General features: G+C 40.5%; 1 protein-coding gene across 5 annotated transcripts; it reads left to right on the top strand.

The window, feature by feature from the left end:
• Positions 1-117: 117 nt before the first annotated feature.
• LOC148372783 (uncharacterized) lies at positions 118-17,424 on the top strand. 5 transcript variants are annotated; one of them, XM_088327374.1, is made up of 8 exons: positions 118-271; positions 395-470; positions 8,644-10,989; positions 11,057-11,252; positions 12,560-12,652; positions 12,738-12,984; positions 16,830-16,940; positions 17,007-17,424. In XM_088327374.1, exons 2-8 carry the CDS (start codon positions 448-450, stop codon positions 17,168-17,170), a joined length of 3,180 nt encoding a protein of 1,059 aa, XP_088183500.1. In that variant the 5' UTR covers positions 118-271; positions 395-447; the 3' UTR covers positions 17,171-17,424. The 5 variants fall into 5 exon arrangements, with proteins under 5 accessions (XP_088183500.1, XP_088183499.1, XP_088183496.1 ...); XM_088327371.1 differs by having other exon boundaries at positions 172-271; positions 8,329-10,989; XM_088327373.1 differs by lacking the exon at positions 395-470 and having other exon boundaries at positions 8,329-10,989.
• Positions 17,425-25,386: the final 7,962 nt, after the last annotated feature.

Here is a 25,386-nt window from a genome sequence, read left to right as displayed (position 1 = left end):
AGAGGGAGAAAAATGTCATAATGAGAGCTGACTTCTGATCTTGGGCGTGCCGGCTCCCGTCATTCGCTAATATGAGCTGGCTTATAGAGCCGTTTTGTTTGCAAATGACACCTCCCTACAAGTCTTCCACCTGTCGGCCATTTTATCCCTCTCAAACAATGGCACCTTTCTTCCACTGTGTTCCATCAATGGAATGACTCCCAAGCTCTTGTGAGTGTGGGCAGCATTTGCAAGAAAAACACAGTGCGCCATTCTTTTGTCAGGAACCATGGTGGGTGTCTGCTGGAGTCAAACTGTCACGCTTCATTGTTAAATAACCCTTAAAGGCCTGTTGACTATTGATTGATTGATTTCTGGGTCTGTTGTGTGCAATGTCGGCTAAACTTTGACACAGTTGAGCTTGACTAATGCTAACAGGTTCAACTTCCATGTAGAAATTGGACAAAAATGAAAACCAGCCAAGCAAAAAGGTAAGTTTATGAAGCTTTGATGTTGCTCGACATCTAATTTGATAATTGATCGCACCAAATTGATATTGGTTGGTTGGTTTAAAATGTACCGTTTACCAATTTGTTTGAATTAGTTATCTGACTCCATTAACCAAACACAAACTACTTTCTCCTAACAATGCATGCTCGTATCTTTATTTAGGGAAAAATATTGACAAGAGACCGGCATTTCCACACGGGGTCAGGTTTATTTTCTTAAATTATTTAACTAACTGAATTCCATAAAATTAGCCGAATTATTGTCGCTCGAGGCTTCCTCGAGCCTCCTTTTTCCCTCTCATTCTCCGATCTGATCTCCCATCTCTCCTCCGTCTTCTGTCTACCGTCTTTTCACAAGTCGGGGCGTTGGCCACCCCCCAAGGGGCGGGTCAGGTGCCAGCTTCACCACCTCCTCGCCGAAAGGCACGACCACGTCTAAAAAACTCACACCAACAAACCTTATAAGAACAACTTCTCCAAACAATGTCTCCTTTCCCGCGTCACAGGCTCCTCCGGCGTCAGCCCTTGTCCCCGTTATCAAAATTCCCCAGCCAAAACACTCCACACATGGAACGGCGCAACATGTCATCGTACTTCAGCCTCCTCTGTGAAAAATCTTCATTGCATTCAATAACTGTAATTTGTATGAAATTATATTAAATCCCTTATAGTCAAATAAATAAAATATAAAATCCTTCAGTTGGGTCCCTTAACAACTTAACAATATCCTGTGGTGTGTCTTGGGTGAGTACTTCCTGGTGGCGCCCATCCCTCCCCAATTCAACATGTCTCGAACCGGGGATCTTTCTCGTGTTAGGCGAATGCTAATGATTGGTTAAAACCACTAACGTAGCTTACTGACTTAGTAATTGGAAATGGTGGCATTGTTTTACGCAAACCATAGCTTTATTTAAATTTTTGATGTTGCAGAATCCGAGAAGTGATGGTGATATCCTTCTGCTTGTAGAACCTTTTGTTGAAGATTAAGGAAGAACGATACATTTTCCACAGTCAAATTCAATCATGGTGTTTGTTGTGTTAAGGGTTACGTCGCCAGAAATTACACAAGTCACATACCTAAAGGTTAGAGGTGTCCTTTAGACGTTGAAAGTAGAGTACTTTCTCTATTAAGTATGAGTTAACGATGCCTAACCGAGTTTAAAGAGCCTTTGTACAGGTTTTCTAATGTGCCTACCTGCGTTTATCTTTCAGCGAAGTTGTTACATTTGTGTGGCATGAAAATGGTGAAAGTAAGAAAAGGCCTGTTTCAAGTACAGTCCAAACACCAACCCCAAACCCACGAAAGATGGTGAAAAAAAAGAGTTTATATTTGAGCTCATCTTAGAAATGCACATACTTGCACGCCCAACTTAAAGAGCTTGATGAACGCCACAATGACGATACAAGCCAGGAGATGGCAGCAGCCAGTCAAAAAATTCCAAATAGTCGTACAGGTCCTTTGAAATAACATAAACTTGTATTCGAGTTGTAAGAACTGAATGATTATGATTAAAATAAGCAGGAACAATTTTGATATTCAGTAGAGCTATTAACGAACCTTCCTGTGTGGAGTTTGCATGTTCTCCGTGTGCTTGCGTGGGTTTCCTCCGGGCACTCCGGTTGCCTCCCACATTCCAAAAACATGCATGTCAGGTGAATTGGCCAATCCAAATTGTCCCTAGGTGTGAATGAGCGAGTGAATTATCTCTATGTGCCCTGCAACTGGCTGCAAACCGGTTCAGGGTGTCCCCTGCCCACTGCCCGAAGATAGCTGGGCTGGGCTCCAGCACCCCCGCGACCCTACTGAGGTCAAGCGGTGCAGATAATAGATGGATGGATGGATAATATATATATATATATATATATATATATAATTTGTCAAACCTTCCTGTGTGGAGTTTGCATATTTACTCAGGGCACTCTGGTTTCCTTCCATATTCCAAAAATATGCATGTCAGGTTAATTGGCCCGTCCAAATTGTCCTTAGGTGTCAAAGAGTGAGAGGGTTGTCTGTCTCTGTGTGCCCTGCAATAGGTTGGCAACCACTTATTGGTGTCCCCTGCCCACTGCCCGAGGGTGGCTGTAATGGGCCCCAGCACCCCCGTGACCCTACTGAGGATAAGTGGTGCAGATAATTGATGGATATATATATATATTTTTTTTTCAACATGAGTTTACCGGTAAATAGATTATTTTTAATTTAGGATTTCAAGAATTGTATGGAAATAAGGGTTTTTTTTATAAATGTATGGATTGAAATGAGGACATTTTTTTTTCCATTATAATGAATTTGGAAAAAACTTTACCGAAACCCCTTAATGAACATTTTACTGCACAAAAGTCTTTCGTTGAAAGTGGAAAGCAAATAATATCTGGGCCATATCCAGCAAACTTCTCAGCATTTTTGACATTTTTGGGGGGAGTGTTAAGGTAAGTGACAGAAGTTTAAATGACATTTTGTGTTTCATCTTATTGCTTTAACTCATCTTGAGTTAATCTTGTATTTTTATCCTTTTAATATTCGTAATATTCTTTTATGCGAACGTGTATATAGTTTCTTAGATTTATTACACTGGCAACTGTTTGGACAGCAAAGTAAGAATTTCATCGTGGAGGGAAACGAGGTTCTTTACTGTGCATATGACAATAAACACTTTAAATTGAATTGAATTCTCTTCCACTATTTCTAAAAAAATATACTTTGCTCATGCGCATCGATAAGTTGTACACACTCAACAGAGTAGGAATGGAATTCTATGAGGCTCTTTCGGTAATGTGAAAGTTAAATATAACCAATGTTGCATTCTGGATTTTTGGGAAGTTGGGAAATCCATTTCCGACCTCAAAGTTTTTTTCAGTTATAAATAAACAAAAAACCATAACCAGCAAACTCCACAAACACGCACTCTGACGACAAACTCGTATTATTGTCTGGTAGACTCTCCTTTTCTGCATTTATTTGGTCAATTGACTATGCAGTGTCAAACGAGGAACTTAAACCCAATAAATGCAAAAGAATATACATTTGTAATTGCCGTTTTACTTCTGTGATAGATATCCTGTTTCCCAATTCTACAGGTTATGACTTCAATTGCACCAATTCTGGTGTTACTTTTGTCAAACTTCCTGCTTTTCAGAGAAACTCTCCAGTTTATACATTAGAATGTGATTAAAAGTAATTATTATACACAGGGTTGGGTAGGGTTACTTTAACTTGATTACTCTCAATTACTTTTGGATTACTCCAATACCAAATATGCTAATAAAAGACAAAACAAACTAAATATGAATAAAATGAGTAAATTTTGTGCAGGCTTGGGGAGTAACGGAATACATAGAACGGCAAAAATGATGTTGGCAAGCAGTTTGGATTGATTTTCATTTTGTTTCTGTCGCATTTTATGTTAGTTTTGCCGGAGATCAAAGAGATCAAAGCCAGAAGAGAAAGCTTACCAAGTGTTGTGAGTCATAATTTTATTGATATTTAGTTTCATTTGTCTTTTATTAGCATATTTGGTATTGGAGTAATCCAAAAGTAATTGAAAGTAATCAAGTTAAAGTAACCCTACCCAACCCTGATTATACATAATATATTGCCTCAAATTAGCATTATGTACAATAAAGTGACTTTAAAGGGACATTGTGTAATATTTGATCACTAGATGTTCCTGTATTGTGTAGTGTAACTGAAAACAAGTGCTAAAAAGCACAAGAATCCAAACTACAGAGACTTGGCGTGACCAAAAACCACCACTTCTCTTTTTTTTTTTTTTTTTGCCCAGACTTTCATGAAGCAAAAGATGAAACTACATAAAAAAAGAGAAAAAAAGAATTTGTGAAAAGAGAAAAAAGAAGGAAATGATAAAGAAAAGGATTAAAGAAAGAGAAAACATAAAAAAGAAATAGGAAAATTGAAAAAAAATAAAAGGAAAAGGTATTCAACAAAAAAGGTTAAATGAAAAATTAAGGAAAAGAAAATGGAATAAAGCAAGAAAAAGCAACCAGCAAGATGGCCGACACGCATGTTAGCTCCCTCTCTGTTATGTAAAATACTGTCAATGTAATTTTTTCAACCTATGAGAAGTTTGTGCATTTTCTATTATTACTAAAATATATATACAGTAGTTATTTTGATGAATGACGTTTTTTTCTTTTACCACTGGGTGACGTTAAATCCTGCACACTATCTCAACCCAACACAAAAATACACTCAGATCCACATGCACACACGCAGGGTTGGGTAGGGTTACTTTAACTTGATTACTTTTAATTACTTTTGGATTACTCCAATACCAAATATGCTAATAAAAGACAAAAGAAGCTACATATGAATAAAATGACTACATTTTGTGCAGGCTTGGGGAGTAACAGAATACATGGAACGGCAAAAATGATGTTGGCAAGCTGTTTGGATTGATTTTCATTTTGTTTCTGTCTCATTTCATGTTGGTTTTGCCGGAGATCAAAGAGATCAAAGCCAGGAGAGAAAGCTTACCACGTGTTGTGAGTCATCATTTTATTCATATTTAGTTTCTTTTGTCTTTTATTTGCATATTTGGTATTGGAGTAATCCAAAAGTAATCAAGTTAAAGTAACCCTACCCAACCCTGCACACACGCATTTCCTTTTGGGTACTTCTCCTGCCAGAGTAATTTATCAACAATCATTTTAAAAGAATTATAAATCGTGGAATGGATAGACTCCACCCACTAAGCAAATAAATGGACTATAGAGTTTTTCTTTCACTATTAAAGTTATTAGTGTTGACTAATTTGGTGTACTCAAAGGATTTTTAATCCTGTTCTAAAAGATTATAAATGATAACACACACACACAACAATAGTTCTTTCGTAACCCTTCTGCCCGAAATTTCCCTTCAAGCTAACATTACAGAATGCAAGCCCGACGTGGTTCATGCTTTGTTGTGCATGTCAACTGAGAGGTGCACTTGTTCATGCATTTATCCCCTGTTAGTATTTCTTCCGTCTTGAGCCCATTGTGCTGTCTGTTCCCAATTAAAGTAACTCTGTCATTATGTATTTGGATACCTGCTCACCCTGCACGATTGGACTTGTATTTAGCCTGAGGTGTGTTGAAATTGAATGAGTCTTAATCCATGGTGAGGTCGTCGCAATCGACTATAGTGAGGCTTGTTTCAATGATTAAAAATACATACCTGTCAACCTGTACGTTTTTGCTTTACAAAGTATGTTTATGATGCATTTTAAGACGTGAACGACGTACAAGAAAATCTGTAAGGAAAAACGCAAATTTGTCAATTATGGGTACCATCCGGTATACACCGACTGTCACGAAACGGGAAATCAATCGAGTCAAACGAGTTCGCCGCGGTAGCCTCTATCTCTGTATGGTTTTTTTTTGTTGCAAACGAAGCGAGCGGTTTGATGCTACTGTGCGCATGCATCTGCCGCCTCGGATTTCCTGCGGTAGTTATGCAGTAAAAGGAAGTCCGTCTCTTTTTAGAGAACCGGCTTTTTCGGCTCAACTCATTACGGAGCGCCGGCTCTCAAATGGCTCACTTGCTTTGATGCATTATATTACGAATCATTATTGTTGTATAAAGAAGTTAAGAAAAAAAAGGAAGTATAAAAGGAGAAAATGAAAAAAAGACAGGTTTGTGGTTATCCCTTTAATCAGTATATTACCAACAATAATTTAATGCAGAAAATGAATGTTTTGAATGAGAAAATGTATTATTCTACTTAATTATATTTGCATGTATTTTTTTTCCCTTCTACAGTGAACGTCCAAGCTACTTCATTTTTGAACTTTTTTATAGTAAACCTCATTCATGTCGAGCAACTTAGTATCGCACAACCAGGGTTGGGTAGGGTTACTTTAACTTGATTACTTTCAATTACTTTTGGATTACTCCAATACCAAAAATGCTAATAAAAGACAAAAGAAACTAAATATGAATAAAATGATGACTCACAACACGTGGTAAGCTTTCTCTCCTGGTTTGATCTCTTTGATTTCCGGCAAAACTAACATAAAATGTGACAGAAACAAAATGAAAATAAATCCAAACAGCTTGCCAACATCATTTTTGCCGTTCCATGTATTCCGTTACTCTCCAAGCCTGCACAAAATGTAGTCATTTTATTCATATTTAGTTTCTTTTGTCTTTTATTAGCATATTTGGTATTGGAGTAATCCAAAAGTAATTGAAAGTAATCAAGTTAAAGTAACCCTACCCAACCCTGCTCACAACTAAATATTAATTAACAATATATATGATATAACGAAACACATGTACAATATAACATGTTAAACTACATAAATAAACACGTTTGAAAAAAAAATATGGTGTAAGATTATTTTGTATTTTGTAAGGGGAAATACGACATTTTATAAGGCCATGGAGCCTTGGAGGTTGACAGGTATGAAAATATAAATGTGTATCTTCAATAGGCTGTATAACATAACGCTTCAAATGGAAATGTTACCCTCTGAGATGTGTAAAAGAGAGGGAACATAACAACGGAAGTGGGAGGAGAGCGTGTCTGGGACAGAGGACAAGAAGATAGACCAGTGTGGCCGGTTTGCGTCACTGCGCACATCCCTTCCTGCAACGTTAGCAGACAGACTGAGTGAGAAAAGAAATGCAAGGAACTGATGCCACTGCCTTCACTATGAACCCGTTTTAGTACAACAGTAGTTGACTCTTGAACTCAGGTAAGGCCATTGGATACATTTCTTGATGGGAGAGCACAGTTTTTTGTGTATATTTGAGGTTTTTCTCTGAATTCTATGGCAGTCGCTGTAAGTTTGAGTTAGAGCGAGGCACGTTGCCCAGGTTACCCAGATGGGAGGCTCGCGATCAAGCAAAACAGGTGTATCTGTAAGCTGACACTCGCCTCTGTTCGTTTCGTGCATTTGAACGTGTTTCATTTAAGACTGCTGTTTATTAAATAAACGAATCTTGCTGTTCCAGAACAATTGATCGAACAACCATCTCTGTTGCCAGTGGTTTCCTCGTCGTCTATCTCGGTCTTGCTTACAGTATGCTGTAATTGAATAATAAACTCATCGCTATCCCCTTTATCACATTGTTTCTGGGGCGGCAGTAGCTCAGGAGGTAGAGCGATCGTCTTAGGATTAAGGGATCCCAGTTCGAATCCCGGCTTGTCCGTGTTACATGTCGAAGTGTCCTTGGGTAAGACATTGAACCCCCAATTACCCCCAATAAGCAGGTTAGAGCCTTACATGGCTGCACAGATCACGGCCGCTATTGGGAAATGTGAAGCACAATGTAAAGCGCTTTGGGAAGTCATTGACTTGAAAAGCGCTATATAAATGCAGATCATTTCATTTCTTCTCTGCATGGAGGTTTTAGTGTTTTGTTGACTTTGTTTCGCTGCGTACGAGCGATACGTGCTGCACACCGACGATTGTGTCATATTTCGCCAATGTTGTCTCTCACTGGATTGTGGTGCGGTGAGTTTTTCCAGTTTCTGTGTGCAGGTTTGGCTGACAGTTGGAGTATGACCATGTTGCTAGTGTAAACAGCTGTTAAAGTGTATTGTACAGACTTGCATGAATGGACTCATTGAAGGGTTTCTTTTTTGGTCTGCTTGATTTGAAAGCTGATCTCACAGCTTTATTTAATAATTGAGCTGTCTAATTGGCACGTGCTGTTTCTCGACTCCACACCATGTTTGCCATTCTGTCAAAAGTTTTGTTCCTCAACCAGTCTGTGATTTATTTTAAAGTTGGAATTGTGAAAAGCCACGGCAGCCACATTTCTACGGATCATAACACTTGATTTTATTCGCGCTATGAAATTAGATGGTTATTCACTCTTTATGCTTGGCAGGCATTGGGATCTCTTCCCTGAAGACTTGCTGTGGAAACAAAGACTTCCATGGACAGAACAACAGAAAAATGACTGCAACCGAACGGCAAACTTTAATTAGTAGAAGTGAAACATTTACACACAACTATTTTCATAATTAATTGTGTGTGGGAATAAATAAACTGACATTGATCGCTGCTCTACTGCCCCTTTACAACTTTTTTTTGTTTTTAAATCCTGCGCAATCTTTCGACAGGGTGTCATTAACTCTGTTTATGCTTCCACAATGGATGCATTTTTGCTGCACACTCCAGTGACTGAGTTTATCAATCACAGGACTTTGACACGTTTTCCTGTCAGATCTGCCAACTCCTCCTCAAGCAGCCTCCCTTGCAGGCCAGGTTTTGGGAAGGAACGTGTTTCATCTTCAGTCGATCTAGTTGAAAAACAAGAGACAAGAACTGGATCTGGTGGAGTGGTCAAGAGGACCAGATCTATCAATAGCCAGGATTTCAGAGCAGGATTCACATCGGACAACCATGTACGGACCACAATTGTCAAAGGGTTTAATGACAACAAAACAAGTAACACAATCCATTCCAATCCACCTCACAGTGAGAAAATAGAAAGCAAAACCGCAGACTTTGGTAACAACCGAACTCGTAACTGTAACTCTCCATTTGAGAGTCAAAATAGGACTGGAGGAGAATGGAGGCGGAATTTGCCAAGTAGAAGTCGGAGTTTTGATTGGAGGTCAGGGGCGAGCAGTCCAGATCAGGACACATGGCGATCCAATGTGGTTGCGCATTTAAATGAAAGTGAAGAGATGGGGAGACAAACTACAGACCTTAGAGGCAGGTCCCCATCTTCATTTAGGACATATAACTCTGCAAGTGTATCTCCGGTCAGCAAAAGTCCCAAAGGGCCTTTCGATCAAACTTTGGAAACTGTTTGTAGGGGTAACTCCTGCCCTTCAAGGTTAAGGTCAGCCCCAGAACTCATTACTGACACCAGAGAGACTGCTTCGTTTGGGACTAAAAGAGGCCAGAGTATACTGGACCGCATTGATAAGCTCTATGGTCCAGCCAAGACTGAGGACTCTAGCAAAAAGGGTTCATTTTCACCAGAAAGTGACTGGTTTGATGGAAGAGTTGAATCTAAAGTGCATCGTCATTCAGTCTTCAACATTTTGCCAAACCTGTGCCATGGAGAAAAGGGAGATTTGACAAGTCATGGTTCCATTGAACATGAAGAAAAAAGCTACCAAAATGTACCTATAGATACTAAGGCTGTAGACTGTAATGCCTCACCATGTCCAAGGACCCGCACAAAACTACCAGAGACACAATGGGATAAACGAATTTATAGGTTTGTCAACCACGGTGATGTTAGCCAGTTTACAGGGTCAATGGAGACGATGTCTCTGGATCGAGCAAGGAGCAGGAACACCAGAGCTGCTCAAATTCGATCAGACAGGGCTTCTCAGTTGAAGACCATACCAGATAAAACATCTTTTTTGCGACGATCTGAGTCAAGCAGGACAGTTGGGACACAGAGAGAGAGAATTATGCAGGATAAAGGAAAAGGGATTGGTGAGATTGAATTAAAAATGTATGAAGACGTTTTTGAGCCAAATCCAAACATCAAAGTGAATTTCGAAAGGAGGAGGTCACAACAAGAAACTCTCTCACCTCCAGTCAGCGTGAGAAACAAGATCAATCAATTTGAGGCTCTGACTCAGAGAGCCCAGGTTTTTGGAAAAGGCCAGAACATGATGCCACGAAGGGCCTTTTCCGTGCCCACACGACTCAATACTGCCCATGATGGGTTGAAGAGTGAGTCTGAAAAAACGAGCTGCATTCTAGATGACAAGTTTATGGGGCTCAAAGGAGAGACTACTCGAAAATCTGATGACAAATTCAGTCAACTAAAAGGTCTGTCACAAAGGTCTTTGTCAGTGGATGAGACTGGACAAAAGTCGGGGGTTGAATTTACACTGAATGAAGAGACAAATATGGATCGTGTTTACAAATACATAGAGGGTGTGAAAAACTACTCAAGGGTCAAGCATCCTGTAGAATCACACTTCAAAGAAGTCACTGCTCATCATAAAAACATGCATATGGATGCCCCAGACTCTTGTAAACTCTCAAGTGATGAAACCTTGAGAACCAACAACACCGAATCCTCCATGTTGCTGAGCTCAGGTGACTATGAGCCACGCCCCTATGCTGAGCTCTCTGGAATAAAGAAAACAAGACCACCTTTGATTATTTTAGCCGTCACTGACGATGACAAGACTCCTACAAACTCTCCAAACCAATCCCCATTAAGCACTCCAATCCCACCACCTGACAGCACCTCTTCAATTACACTCACAAAAAATACAAAAGCAACTGCGACTCCTGAACAAGACATTTTAACCACTGGGATCCCCCCAGCCACCTCCCCCAACAACTTCTTTCCTGATATCCCTGACAATGACTCCAAATCAAAGAGACACATGTTGGACCTGGATGCTTGGGTCGCTGGGTGGAAAGCCTGGAAGCAGGATGAAGCTTTCGAGGATGACGACAGTACAGAAAAGGATGACGATTCTTACTACGACTCAGACTCCGGGGAGTCCTCAGTGACAATCACTAGCAACATGAGCATGTCTGATCGCAAAAGCTTCTCTCTCAGGTATGTACAACAAATATGTGAATCAAATCTCTCCTTGTTTCCACATCAAATGTCCTTGCGTCTTAAGCTTTGCAGAGCTATGTCACTTCACTGGCGCAGATTCAGATTCAGAGAATGACAGTGACGAGAGCCCACCGACAGGCAGGAGATCTGCTTCTCTGAGTTCGGAAGTGTCCGCGCTGTCATGCGTGTCTGTGCTGCCTAGCGATGAGCTCGAAAAGTTGCTGGAAGATGTCAGAAGTCTGGGAGACAGCAGTCTACAGGTGCACATACTCAAAAGTGAAACTTGTTGCATTTTTACTTTTGGACTTCTAGTTCTATTCAAGGTCACAGAGCTTTGTAGTCTTTCTAAACTGATTAGACTAACCACAATAGTCAGGGTAAAATACCTAGCAGTAACCACTTTGGCTTACACTACTGTTAACAGGGAATCCTATAATTAAAAGTTACCCAGAAATCAACATTGCTCATCACAATATAAGCAGTGTTCATTTTACCTGTGAAAAGTGATGGGTCCCAGGGACTCGCATGCTCAAAAATCTATGGGTCCCAACAGAGATCTATGGGTCCCCAAAATTTAGTGTTATCAAGGTTGAAATTGTAAATCGGCGACAAATATGTAATTTAAATCTATATATTCATTCAATTTTAATCATCACAGTTTATTGGTAATACAAATCAGTTATCTCTTCAGATTTTTCAGTTCACAATATTGTACATTATACAAAATACTGCCATCTACTTAACTATCCTTAGCAGTGAAAGCATGGCCAAGTCTTCTTTTTGATGTCGTATCCGTTCATATTTGCCTCTCTCTTCCTGCAACAACAGAATTTCCATAGCTAATTTGTGTTTTTTATTGTCGTTGTGCCGATCCAATGTTCTGTTCTGAAAGTTCGTATTGTAAAATGATTTATGCAATCCAGTTTTTTTGTCACGCTGGGTACACGCATCACAGAACATGTATCCTCCATTATCATCCTCCTCATAGCATAACCAGGAATATAATTTAGTCCATTTTGGCAGAAAAGTCCTTTTCTTGCTAAGAGTATCCTTTTATTTTCTTTCGTCGAATCGTTCGCTTCAACGCACGTGTTTTCCTTGCCTTCGCGGTCTTCTGAAGAATTTCTCCGCCGTTTTTTTCATGCCGGAATTATTGCCGTCGTCACCGCTTTCTGCATTATGTTTTGACTTATTACCGACACTGAAGAAATTACCAATTTTGGGTTGATTTTCACCTTAACTCGACGACAAGCACCACAACAATGACGTAATCTCGAAGCAACAAGATCTCGTTGGCCGAGATCGGCGCGCAGACGAAAACTCGAACCGCGAGACCAAAACAACAATGGCGGATCTGCCTGACGAAAAGTTTGGAGTGCGGTAAATCTTTGTTAAAAAAATAATCGGGTAATAATGACAATTTTGTGTCAAAAAAGTTGCGCCCCGGGGACGCACGTTGATTGGACACTATGCGTCCCCAGCAAAAATGATGCGTCTAGGACGCAGGGACGCAGGCAAACGAGAACACTGTATAAGATGTCTTACATAATGTCTAATGTCCATGCAGGATGATGTGCATGTGGTTGTCCTGCACAAAGAGGTGGCGGTCGGCCTTGGCTTCAGTATAGCTGGGGGCGTTGACCAGAACAAACCAGTCATTGTTAGTAAAATAACTCTTCACACTCACCCAAAATATTCAAATATAGTTGCGTAATATACTTTCTTCTCTTTGGTGACCATCATAGGTCCACAAGGTCTTTTCTACCGGCGTGGCAGCACAAGAAGGCTCTATCCGAGAAGGCGACCAGATCCTATCCATCAATGGCACTGCCCTGGGGGCCTACACTCACTGGGAGGCTCTGAGGGTCTTAAGACGGGCTAAGACTCGAGAAATGGGAGTGGTTGTCCTCAGGAGGGGTGACATAAGAAGCACTTCGAATCGGAACGAGGTCCAGACTCGGCAACCAACGCTGACACAGACTTCAGAAACTGGTTAAGATATTAACCTAGTGGATATGTCTACAGTGCCAGGTTCAAATGTTGGGCTATGTGATTTGAAATGAGACCAAGATGATCAATTGTCACGATGGAAGGTAACTTAAATCTATAATTTTGAGAAGGGAAGTTCAAATCAACGACTAAGATTGCACACTGTCTTACAGGGATGTGAGTACCGTAAATTCCGGACTATAGAGCGCACCTGATTATAAGCCGCACCCACCACATTTTAAGAGGAAGACCAATTTTGTACATACACAAGCCGCACCTGTATATAAGCCGCACACGCCCACATTTAAACATGTAACACAAACACAAAATTAACACAAACCCGACTTCAAGTCCCGCGATTGAAACTAAATGTCCTTCATTAAAGTACACAGTCCAAAAATCACAGCCGGCAAAATGATCGGAAAATGATACCGGTACTTAAGGTTTGATGCAGACCGGCAGAGTCCGGGTCCCGTTGAAAGTAATCCAAGGAAAAAAGTGTATATTTCCAAAGGTAAGGGTGGGAAAAATATATCAGATGAACACATTTACTCACGCAACTCCTTTTTCTTTAACCAACTTTTTAGCCCCTCTTCTTTCCTTGTTTGTCCCTCACCTTTAGCGGTCCCCACTTAAACTCGGCACCCCGCGTTTGTTCCGCCCCTCATTTTTCGTTCACCCTTGCAAAACATATCAGAATAAGTGTCTAAAATAAATACATTACAAAAATATACAGTTGCAAATACATATTATACATGAGTTACACATATTTACAAAGAAAAACTGTACACTGAGAGAGTTTTCAAAGCTTTAATAATAATAATATAGCTTTTATCCCAAACGGTGACTGTGACAGGGCAGTTAATGGTAGCAAAACTCGAGTGCCGCTGGCGGCCGTTAGAAAAATGACATAAATTGGCCGCATCACTGAATAAGCCGCAGCGTTGAAAGTTAGGGAAAAAAGTAGCGGCTTATAGTCCGGAATTTACAGTAATCAAAATGACATTTATTTTGAAACTGTAAAATTAGCACCTGCTTATTGCGATTTAATGTGCCTTTGGATAAATACATTTAAGCACTATAGTAGAGGTAAGATCCTAAGCCTGAAGCCAACCTGGGCCGAACATAAATTTGGGTCGGGCCTGAAATGACAATCTTTAGTTCGCTTTCAGCCGAGCTTCTCTCTTGCTGACTTTTTTAGATAAAATGTTATTTGTGAGGACTTTTTTTTATTTGTGAGGATGAGGGCTTCTCTCTAGCAGACATTTTTTAATTAACCACCCGTCATTGTTTTTTTTTCTATTTATTTTCGGTGGAGTATCCGCACACGCAAAGGATTCTGTCCCTGATTCACACCAAGCGCATGGACGTTCACCAAGCGAAGCACGGAAGCGTGCTGTGTTGCGTTAAAGGGGGGACGGAATTCATCGCCCTTGCAGATTCGCCACAAAGAAAAATAAACTAAGAACGATGATGGGTGGATAATATAAAAAAAATCAGAGGGAGAGAGGCTCTACTCTCACAAATAAAACAGGCACATTAGGGTTTTCTTCGGACTCAGTCCCTCAAAGTTAATTTGGCTTGGGCTGGTCGGGTCGGGCTGGATTTTTCAGCCTGATCTACTTTATAGTATGCTTTTTCTGGAATTATTGTCTAACAGCACAGTCCAAGGACAATTTCCAAAGCGCATGGCGTTGTATTTTACTTCAAATTGCAAAGCATTTGTATTTTACACATGGTTATGACAAGTGGCATTAATAGCTGGAGGTCCGATACAAAAATATTTTAAACAATAAAGGTAAAACATTCAAGCCTGGCTACATTTTGGCGCGGTAATTCCTAAAAGTTTCCCTCTGTGACACAAACACCAACAGTAAAGTATGATGGTGGACCCATCATCATGCTTCCTGGCTGTTTTTCTTCATCTAGATCACAGGTGTCAAACAGGCGGCCCGCGGGCCAGATCAGGCCCGCAAAGGGATTGAATCCGGCCCGCGAGACAACACTCAGCGAAGCGCAAGAGAAAAACAAGCTGCAGGTTGAAATATGTCCACTTGATGTTGCCAAAGCCAGGTGCCTCTTACAAAGACACTGTACTTGTATTTATTTCTCTCTCTCTCTCTCTCTCTCTCTCTTTCTTTTCCACCCCTTTTCTCCCTCTCTGTCTCTTTCACTCTCTGTGTCTCTTTTTCTCTTCCTTTGTTGCTCTTTGTCTCTTTCTCTCTTGGTGTCTTTTAACCTCTTTTGCTCTAACTTCCTTTTTTCCTTTTCTCTTTCTCTCTTCATACCCTTTGCACTTTCTTTTCTCTTTTCTCTCCTTCTGTCTTTCTGTTTCTCTTTGGATTTCTTTCTTCCTCTCCCTTTCTTTTCCCCCTCTCTCACAACTTTTTATCTTTTGTTTCTCACGCTCTCTCCCTCTCTCTTTAACTCTTTCTCTTTTATACCTCTTTTCTCCCACTCTCTTTCACTATCCGTGTATCTCTTTTTTTTTCTACCTTTATTGCTCTTTGTCTCTTTCTCTCTGTGTCTTTTTAACTTATTTTGCTCTAATTTTTTTTCTTTTCTCTTTCTCTTCCTGCCCTTTGCGCTTTCTTTTCTCTTTTCTCTCCTTCGCTCTTTCTATCTCTCTCTGGATTTCTTTCTTCCTCTCCCTTTCCCCCTCTCTCATGACTTCTCTTTTTATCTCTTTTGTTTCTCACGCTCTCTCACTCCCTCCCTCCCTCCCTCTCTTTCTCTTTCTTTTTCCTGCCCTCTCTCCTTTTCCCTTCCTATTTCTCTTATTTCTTTCTCTTTTTCTTTCTCTTCAATCTAGTAGTCCGGCCCCCGACAGAATGTTTGTTCTATTGTGTGGCCCCCGACTTCAAATCAGTTTGACACCCCTGATCTAGAATGAATAACTCATAGTATTTAGCGGCTAGCCCTGAGGCTTTTGCTTAAAAGCAAACATCTGAAATTAGGATGAATTAGATCACAGGTGTCAAACAGGCGGCCCGCGGGCCAGATCAGGCCCGCTAAGGGATTGAATCCGGCCCGCGAGACAACACTGAGAGAAGCGCAAGAGAAAAATAAGCTGCAGGTTGAAATATGTCAACTTGATGTTGCCAAAGCCAGGTGCCTCAAACAAAGACACTGTACTTGTATTTCTTTCTCTCTCTCTCTCACTCTCTCTCTTTTCCACCATTTTTCTCCCACTCTCTGTCTCTGTCTTTTTCACTCTCTATTTCTCTCTTTTTCTTTTTCTTTTTTGCTCTTTGTCTCCTTCTCCCTGTGCCTTTTTAACTTCTTTTACTCTAACTTCCTCTTTTCCTTTTCTCTCTTTTCTCTTTCTCTCTTCCTACCCTTCGCGCTTTCATTTCTCTTTTCTCTCCTTCTGTCTATTTCGCTTTGGATTTCTTTCTTCCTCTCCCTTTCTTTCCCCCACTCTCACGACTTCTCTTTTTATCACTTTTGTTTCTCACGCTCTCTCCCTCTCTCCTTTTTTTCTTTGTGTCCCACCCTCTCCCCTTTTCCCTCCCTCTTTCTCTTATTTATTCATCTATTTTTCTTTCTTTCTCTACTAGTCCGGCCCCCGACAGAATGTTTGTTCTATCGTGTGGCCCCCGAGTTCAAATGAGTTTGACACCCCTGAATTAGATGCTCTATGATTAGCAAGTGTTTGCTAGCTTTGGGTTCATCAAACCTTTTAAATTTTGTTTATTTCATCTGTCAAGATTTTCTTCAAATTCGAGTTCATGTATTTAAAGGATTGTTGATGGTCTCAATCACAAAACTCTCATTTGAACATGCTTTTAATAAATATAAAATTTACGGTGGAATTTTAAGCAAGATTACTTAAGTCTTTATTTCAGGTCAGCGAATACACGTGCACCTGGAGAAAAAAGGCCGAGATCTGGGCTTCAGTCTGGATGGAGGCGTCGGTCTTGGGGACAAACCACTCACCGTAAAGAAGATCTTTCAAGGTGGCCTTTCAAAAACCGCCCCAAACCATACTGGAAATGTTTGAATTCATAGAGACTTCTCCACAGGCGGCCCAGTGGATAAGATGAATCCCGGCGACGAGGTGATGGAGATCCAAAGTGTGAGCATGGTGGGAATGCGCCGCCTTGAAGCCTGGTCTCTGATCCGAGGACTTCCACCGGGACCGGTAGATGTGGTCATACGCCGGCCCTGTAAAACCACGGAGCCGTAAGGAATACGTAACCTCTATATGGACTCTTTGATAGACTTTTCAGAGATGATGCCATTTCTAGCAAAACTCGCATCAACATCGTCATTTTCTAACAAAACGTTAACAGAATAAGTGTCATTTACATATTGAATGTGTTTAACATATGCATCTACCTCAAGACCTCATGGCACGTGAAGGATTGTCATATACTGTGAACAGATGCGACTAGTGTTTGGAGTTTGTATCGCTTTTTAATAAAGCTTCACCCAACTGGATGCTTTTGATTGGTGGACCCTACAGAGGGGCAATAGAGTCCTAAATATTATACCACATGTATTTTTTTTGTTTTTTTATCGCAAACAGAACTTTTACTCGTGATATATAACGAGGGTTGGCATGCATACATACACTGTGTAGCATATTTTCCGCACTATAAGGCGCACCTAAAAGCCTTTATTTTTTTCAAAAGCTGACCATGCGCCTTATAATACAGTGCGCCTTATTAAGGGATCAATATTAGGTCGCAAAGTCTTGCAAGTAATGCAGCAGCTGCCGACTAGATATTCCCCCGAACGCCAAGTAGTCCGCAGTGTATGCTGGGATTTATTTACCGGCGTTTCATTGGCTAACCAATGTGTCAATCATTATTTGAATCGATCACTATTGGCTAAAGTTATTCATTATCATTTACAGGCTGGCATAGGCTAAAGCGGCAAAACAAAGCCTGCAATTGGCCGAAAAAGATGAATGTGAATAGCACGTTGGGTTGACGGCATAGAGAAAACAGTATTTTACTATTCTGTAATGTATTTGTAGATATTTTACTCTCCTGGATTTACTACACTCACGGATATAAGAGGACCATGGTTGCACATTATTATTGAACACAACGACTTCGGTGAGCTACTCCGGCTATATATTTTCCCTGTATCTTGTTTCAGACTGAACTCGATGTTTCTGTGATAAGCGGTGCAGATAATGGATGGAATGGAGTGTCTATTTTTAAATTAAACTCAATTCCAAGTGTTTATTGTCATATGCACAGTAAAGTTGCGAGCGAAAAAGAAAATAGAAACTAAGGAATGGTTGGCATTTCTTGAATCCCAAGACTTTAACCTTCCGAATGATATTTGGAACGATGCATTTGAGTGACATCGTACGGACAACGCATCCGCACGTGTTCTCAACATGCATTTGCTTCTTTGCAAGCTTTGGGAATGTTAAGGGGGTAATAAGTTGGACTGAACTATCTGACTGTTTTGTCCACGTTCCCATTGTAGCGCCATATAATCCGTTGCGTCTTATGTATGTCAAATATAGGACCAAATCTATTTTTTCGGGGTGCGCCCTATAACCCGGTGCGCCTTATAGTGCGGAAAATACAGTAATTACCGTAGTCAACTAACACCATGCTAAGAAGTAACCACGGAAAAATACACTAGGCTTAGAAGCAATCTCATCTCATTAGCCGTACCGCTTATCCTCATTAGGGTCGCGGGGGGGCTGGAGCCCATCCCAGCCATCTTCGGGCAGTGGGCAGGGGACACCCTGAACTGGTTGCCAGCCAATCGCAGGGCACACGGGGACAGACAACTCATGCGCTCATTCACACCTAGGGACAATTTGGACCGGCCAATTCACCTGAAATGCATGTTTTTGGAACGTGGGAGGAAACCGGAGTGCCCGGAGGAAACCCACGCAAGCACGGGGAGAACATACAAACTCCGCACAGAAAGTCTGGAGCTGGATTTGAACCCACGACAGGTTCCCATGACATGAACTGTGCCGCACAAGCGCTAACCACTGCGCCGCCGTGCTGCCAAAGTCGGTGAGAAACGCTTAAAACAACAGTGAGCAACCATAATCCCAGGTGTGGCAAGATAATTCATTATCAAACATGTCCAAAACTTGACATTAAGTTACATTTTGCTGAGTTTCCGGCAATGCAAAATGATTTTTCTCTTTTGAATGAATTGACTCATGTACTATTGCAAAGGTTGTACGGCCTACAAACGTCGTTTGTTCTTACAATTCTTTCACAAGACATCCATTTCTTTTTATTTCCAGACATATTTTGTCGCATAATATTAACATTTTTGGAGGCTTGTTTAGTCGGTTGTAAGATACAGAACTGTACTTAATCGCATTTTTTAGTGGAAGTACAATGTTGGCAACAAGATTCACTTGATATAATAGGAAATTATTTGAATGCAACACAAACTTTTTCTTCTTTTTTCCGTGTTTTTTTTCTACTTTTTTTTAAATTCCTTCAAAAGAAATCTCATTGTTTTTATTTTTTCTGAGCTGTTACTTTTTTCTTTTTGTTCTCTATTTACTTTTTTCCTACATTTCTTTCTTTTCTTTTTTTCTGGCTTTTTTCTAAATTTGTCCTTCTTTTTTTCTATTCCTTTGATTTCTTTTTTCTCAGTTTTTCACTACTTTTTCATTTAGATATTTTTTTCTTTTTGTTCTATTCCCCCCTTCCTTTAAGTCATTTTGTGCATAATTTTACATAATATTTGTTCATGTTGGGATTAAAGAAGCAAAAACAACCGGAAGAGCCGTTTAGGACCCGAAAGAGCCTGTTCCTTTAAGTGAGCCGAGCCGAAGAAGACTGTTCTCGACAAGCTCTACTAACTTTACTCAACTTCGTTCTACCCCGACTCAACTTCAAAATACCGCATTTAGGACACGTCAGGGAAACCCGTGTATTTTTACCTTCATGCACTGTAACTTTGACTTAAGTCGCTTCTTAATTAGTAATTTTGAGCCCTCATCTTTGTGCGCTAGCTAGATTTTCTTGTGCGCAATTGCGCACGCGCGCAGCTTAGAGGGAACACTGCTTAGAAGCTACTTCAGAAAACAGTATTTTGAAGAGGTCAAAGAACCAAATAAGACTTGGTCAAAACAAAGATTTTAAGTACTGTCCTTAGAAAATTGCAATCAGCCTTGTGCGCATGCGCGCTAGGCATTGGTCGGATGTCTCCACAAGGTAGGTGTCAGGACCAGAACAGAGACAGGACCCACTTGCTCAGTTTTATTGGAAGAAAGAGAAAGGGTTGCGCCCACGATCCGGTGATTGCTGGACGCGGGAAGCAGGTCTCTCTGAACGCGAAAGTGGATCTTCCGTGGCGGGCGATGGAGGTGTCGGGAACGGAAAAATTAGTAAGTAGCCGGAACTGGCGAACAAAAACGTGGTCGTAGGCGAGTCGTAAGCCAGAAAAGGAGAGTAGACGTGGCCGGGGACAAAGCGGTCGAAAGCCGGAACGGGAGAGTAGAAGTGGTCAGGATCAAAAACGGGTCGAAGCTGGGGAACAGACGGGAGCAAAATGTACATTGTTTTATTTTGTTTTACAAATTCGGAATTTGATTTTGTTTTTCTTTTTTTTGTTGTATTTTACGGTTGTTTCTATCGGTATGTTATCAATGTCTTTTAAATTAGCAGATGTATTGCTAAAATTTTACTTTTATTTTTGTTGTTGTTGTGTTGTGCAATTGGAACTTGAAAGAAAAGAGTTGTGTCATCAGCCAATTGGCTTACAGGGTTGGGTAGGGTTACTTTAACTTGATTATTTCGATTACTTTTGGATTACTCCAATACCAAAAATGCTAATAAAAGACAAAAGAAACTAAATATGAATACAATGATGACTCACAACACGTGGTAAGCTTTCTCTCCTGGCTTTGATCTCTTTGATCTCCGGCAAAACTAACATAAAATGCGACAGAAACAAAATGAAAATCAATCCAAACAGCTTGCCAACATCATTTTTGCCGTTCCCTGTATTCCGTTACTCCTCAAGCCTGCACTAAATTTAATCATTTTATTCATATTTACTTTCTTTTGTCTTCTATTAGCATATTTGGTATTGGAGTAATCCAAAAGTAATTGAAAGTAATCAAGTTAAAGTACTATTTCAGGGCCTAGAACTTTAGGTTTTACAATAGATTGGCTATTTTTGATATAGATGGCGTCTCAAACTAATTTTATTAACTACCTGTGGGATACCAACGTTTATCTTAAAACTTGGTGTACCTTGAAGTAAGGACACAAAACTATTAATGTTTTGGTATAAACCTTCAATCATTTTCTTAAACATTAATCCAAAGCCAAATTCTTCAAGCATCGATAGGATAAATCTAATTTTCACTGAATGAAAAGCTTTGTAAAAGTCTAGAAATACATATTTTATATATATAATCAGCTATACAGGATATGATTTCGGCTGTAAAATTATTTAGTAGGATGGCGACCCCTGCTGACTTTGTTGTGCCATGGCTGTAATAAATTTGATCTGCCCATTGTGTATGTAGAGTAGCAACTAGTTCAGGGTGTCCCCTGCCCACTGCCCGATGATTGCTGGGATGGGCTCCAGCACCCCCGCGACCCTACTGAGGATAAGCGGTGCAGATAATAGATGGTGTAGAGTGGACCAAAATCCAGCATCTTCTTTTGTAGAATGAGTTTCTTGATGGAAAATGATCTCATAATTTTGTCCTTTTCAAGACAGAAAACTTTCTTTTAGTAATGTTTTTAAACACCTTGTATTGACGGATAATAATGAAATTTTGGTGCTAAATTCGTTCATAAAAAGAAAAAATACAAATTGAACAATGAATATTAGAACTATTTTTGTAGAAAAAAACAAATGTCAGTCTTATCCGATATTGTTAATAAATAATTGTAGCTAAACCCTATATCTAAAAAGAATTAGCTGCAAAATAACTTTCTTTAATTTTGATTACGGCATGACCTTCTGTCCATTGATCGACGCATGTGGACCTCTGTAGAACCGCTCTCAGTCCCACTTTTCTTGCCTTCTACACTTTGGGCCACACCGTTTTCCAAGGCCTCAAGATCTTCCTTGGTGAGATCTTCGGTGAAGGAGATGCTGATCTCTTTGCAGAGAGCGTGGTTTTTGGTGCTCCTCCAGATGTCAGCTCTAAAGCGTCTTAATGAACTGCATGATGTTTTGATGTGGACCAGGGGTGTTGAGTCCACGATGAAATGCATGTTCTCCTTCCATTTTGGTTTTAGTTTGCAGATGATTTCCATGACGATGACCCAGGTGTCTTCTTCCTTGTCCTCCATCCATTCAGACGCAGATTCCATCTTTTCTTGTATCTTTCAGCTTCAGCCAACCTTTTCTCCAACTCAGAATTGTCAACTTTTGGGTTGATGTACTTCAGCATCCAGCGCTCTAGCGATATTTAGTTTCCTGCTTGATGACATCCACTGACTTAGCGACTTTGTCAATATTTTGTGTGATGTTCACGATTATTTGAGAGTGTTGACTTACAGCTTTTTTACTTTTTCTAGCGCCAGTTCTATGGGTTCAAATTCATCAAGCAGTATTTCAAGTTTGGGGGCATGGTAGCTGAGTGGTTAGCATGTCTGCTGGTCCAGGGTTCAATTCCAGCGACTGCAGCCACTCCGTGTGGAGTTTGCACGTTCTTCCCGTGCTTGTATGGGTTTCCTCCGGGCACCCAGAAAGTTTCTTTAAAACAAATGCTGGCCCAGGTTTCAATTCCAGCTGCTGCAACCACCGTGTGTGAAGTTTGCATGTTCTCCCCGTGCCTGTGTGACTTTCCTTCGGGAACACCGGTTTCTTCCTAGATTCCAAAAACATGCATGTCAGGTTAGTTGGCCAGTCTAAATTGTCCCTAGGTGTGAATGAGCTAACGAGTTGTCTGTCTCTATGTGCCCTCCGACTGGCTGGTAACCAGTTCTGGGTGTTTCCTGCCCACTGCCCGAAGATGGCTGGGATGGGCTCCAGAACCCCCGCGACCCTACTGAGGATAGGCGGTGCAGACAATTGTCATGTCCAGGATGGTCGCCGTGGCGACCGGCTGGCCCCGCCCCTTGGGCACCGGCTGTAGTAGATCATCTAATTAGCGTGTGTGCTTCTTAAAGGCGGGTTTTGGGGTTTGCCGGTTGCTGGTTCATTGCATTTTCTGTTCTGTTTTGCTCTGTCCTGTTTTGTTTGATTCGGAGGAAACCTGTGTTTGCACGTTTTGAGTAAAAGCCTGTTTTGTGAGTATCCCTAGTCTTAGTTCCTGTTTGCCTGTAAGCCTGTTTTTGTTTTGTTTTGTCCCTGAGTGTTGGACAACTTTTATTTTGCTAAATAAAAGTACTGATCGTTAACGCGAATGAGTTCATCCTTCCTGCCTCCTGCCTCCGATCTGGTCTGGTCCCGTGACAATAATAGATGGATATTTCCATTTTCTTCATAATAGCGGCATAATCCCCTTGATTTTCAACAGCTGCTTTTTGTTTCCACTTTTGAGGACGACAAGACATTTTTTGTCCCTTGGCATTTGTTTCAATTTTTTCGAAGTAGTCATGTTGCAAAAGTGCTCCTCGTTTTTCTTTGCTCATTTTCGCAATGTGACGTGGGTACAATTCGTCGAAAATAGGATGCAACTGAAACTTCGGGCGGTATTTTCGAGCTTTCGGCAGTAGTTGAGTGACGCAGAGTCAAATTCCAGTGGGTTACAAGGAGTTCTGTTTCCAACTTACATTATTGTTTAGGGAACACTCCTTCCGCCATCTTGCCCCGAAATCATAAGATACCAGATGTACTCATACATTTTTTCAATTCTTATCAGCAACATACTTGACAGTCTTTACCTAAAAAGGTCTTGCACCTTTCGTTTGTTCTGCATATTGGCAAAGTACAGAGAAGAAGAAAATGGTGTCTGAATAATAGTGCAAATGGAAGATGCAAACAAATCAACATTATTATTGTCATTATTATATTATTATGATATTGATAATAAATATTATAACTGTCACTAATTGTTATTATTGTCATTATAGGTGTCTGAATGATATTTAGTGATTACTAGCATATGGTTAATAGATGAGTAAAACTAAACTAAATTAACCTTGTATTATTATTATTATTATTATTACATTTATGTGACTATTCTTGTTATTATTAGTAGTATTATTGGTATCCAAATAATGCACGTGAGCAGAAACCTTATCTAGAGATGGGTCAAGCTAATATTTAAGCTCATTATTATTGCAACAACTATAATGACTATTATGTTATTGTTATCCTTATCAACTATATGTCTATGCGTATTGCTATTGATGAAAATTGTTATTATATAACTGTCACTATAATATTATGCAAATCCATCACAATCTGGACCTATATTTATAAACAAAAACTATGAGGTAAATAAATATGTTGGTGAGGATGGTGAAAAACAAACAAAAACTTAATAAATGGGGATACGATCACATAAATATACATCTTAAAAAGAACACAAAACAGACATATTCTTCACATCTCAGGGTTAGGGCAGACAATTGGGAGCTTGATGCTGGAGGCATCTGGTTCAAGTTCCCGTACCTTGTCTTTTCAATGCACGGATTAGGACACTCAAGAATGGTGGTCCTGCTGCCTGAACGCGGACCCCCTGAGGTAGCAGGTCCAAAGATACTCGTATGACGGAAAACGCACACCACATAGCAATCAGTTTCCCCATGAGCAACAAAGAGAACTATGTTATCATAATAGATACTCTCATTTTATGATATGCCGAAAATGTGTGTAAATAGCAATAATGATAATGATGATGTCATGATTACCAATTTGCTTCTTGCTCCTTTGGCGCCAACTACCTTGGACTCTGATTGGCTCTCAGTCCCTATTTTAACCCACTCCTATCCGTCCCCTGTTGTCAGTCCGTCTGCGAACCTCAGTTTACTCTCAAGCTTTTCGACGCTGACTCACTCCTGTTTTTGCTCCCGTATGTTTCCCGGCTTCGACCCGTTTTTTGATCTTGACCACGTCTAGTCTCCTCTCCTGGCTTTCGACTCGTTGCTGATCCCGACCACGCTTTTGCTCTCCTGTCCTGGCTGCTGACCCGTTTTTTCCGTTCCCTACACCGCCATCGCTCGCCACGGAAGTGCCGCTTCCGCGTTCAGAGCGACCTGTCTCCCGCGACCAGCGATCACCGGATTGTGTGTGCAATCCTTTCCTTTCTTCCCAATAAAACTGAGAGAAACACACGCAAGTGGGTCCTGTCTCCGTTCTGGTCCTGACAGATGATGGTAAAATAAGTGATGGAAGTAGTGATGATGATAATAAAGAGACTCTGTATCCACAGAGCCAATGTAAACATGTATATTAAATATGTGTTTGTTGTATGTAAATACACAAAAGAGCTAACTGTGAGACACAATTATTAATGAAGTCAAAGGGTTAGGATTTAATTAGCAT

This window comes from Urocampus carinirostris, chromosome 2 (assembly GCF_059441175.1).
Source record: "Urocampus carinirostris isolate Australia breed hairy pipefish chromosome 2, RoL_Ucar_1.0, whole genome shotgun sequence".
NCBI classification, from domain to species: Eukaryota; Metazoa; Chordata; class Actinopteri; order Syngnathiformes; family Syngnathidae; genus Urocampus; species Urocampus carinirostris.
Note: the sequence above shows the minus strand (reverse complement) of the source record. Positions and strands in the feature narration are given on the sequence as shown.

Excerpts from the sequence above, each read along its gene's own strand:
- LOC148372783 (XM_088327373.1), top strand. The coding sequence starts at position 8,594 with ATGGATGCATTTTTGCTGCACACTCCAGTGACTGAGTTTATCAATCAC. Across the intron at positions 11,253-12,559 it reads TGGGAGACAGCAGTCTACAG|GATGATGTGCATGTGGTTGT; the intron begins GTGCACATACTC and ends ATGTCCATGCAG. Across the intron at positions 16,941-17,006 it reads CGTAAAGAAGATCTTTCAAG|GCGGCCCAGTGGATAAGATG; the intron begins GTGGCCTTTCAA and ends ACTTCTCCACAG.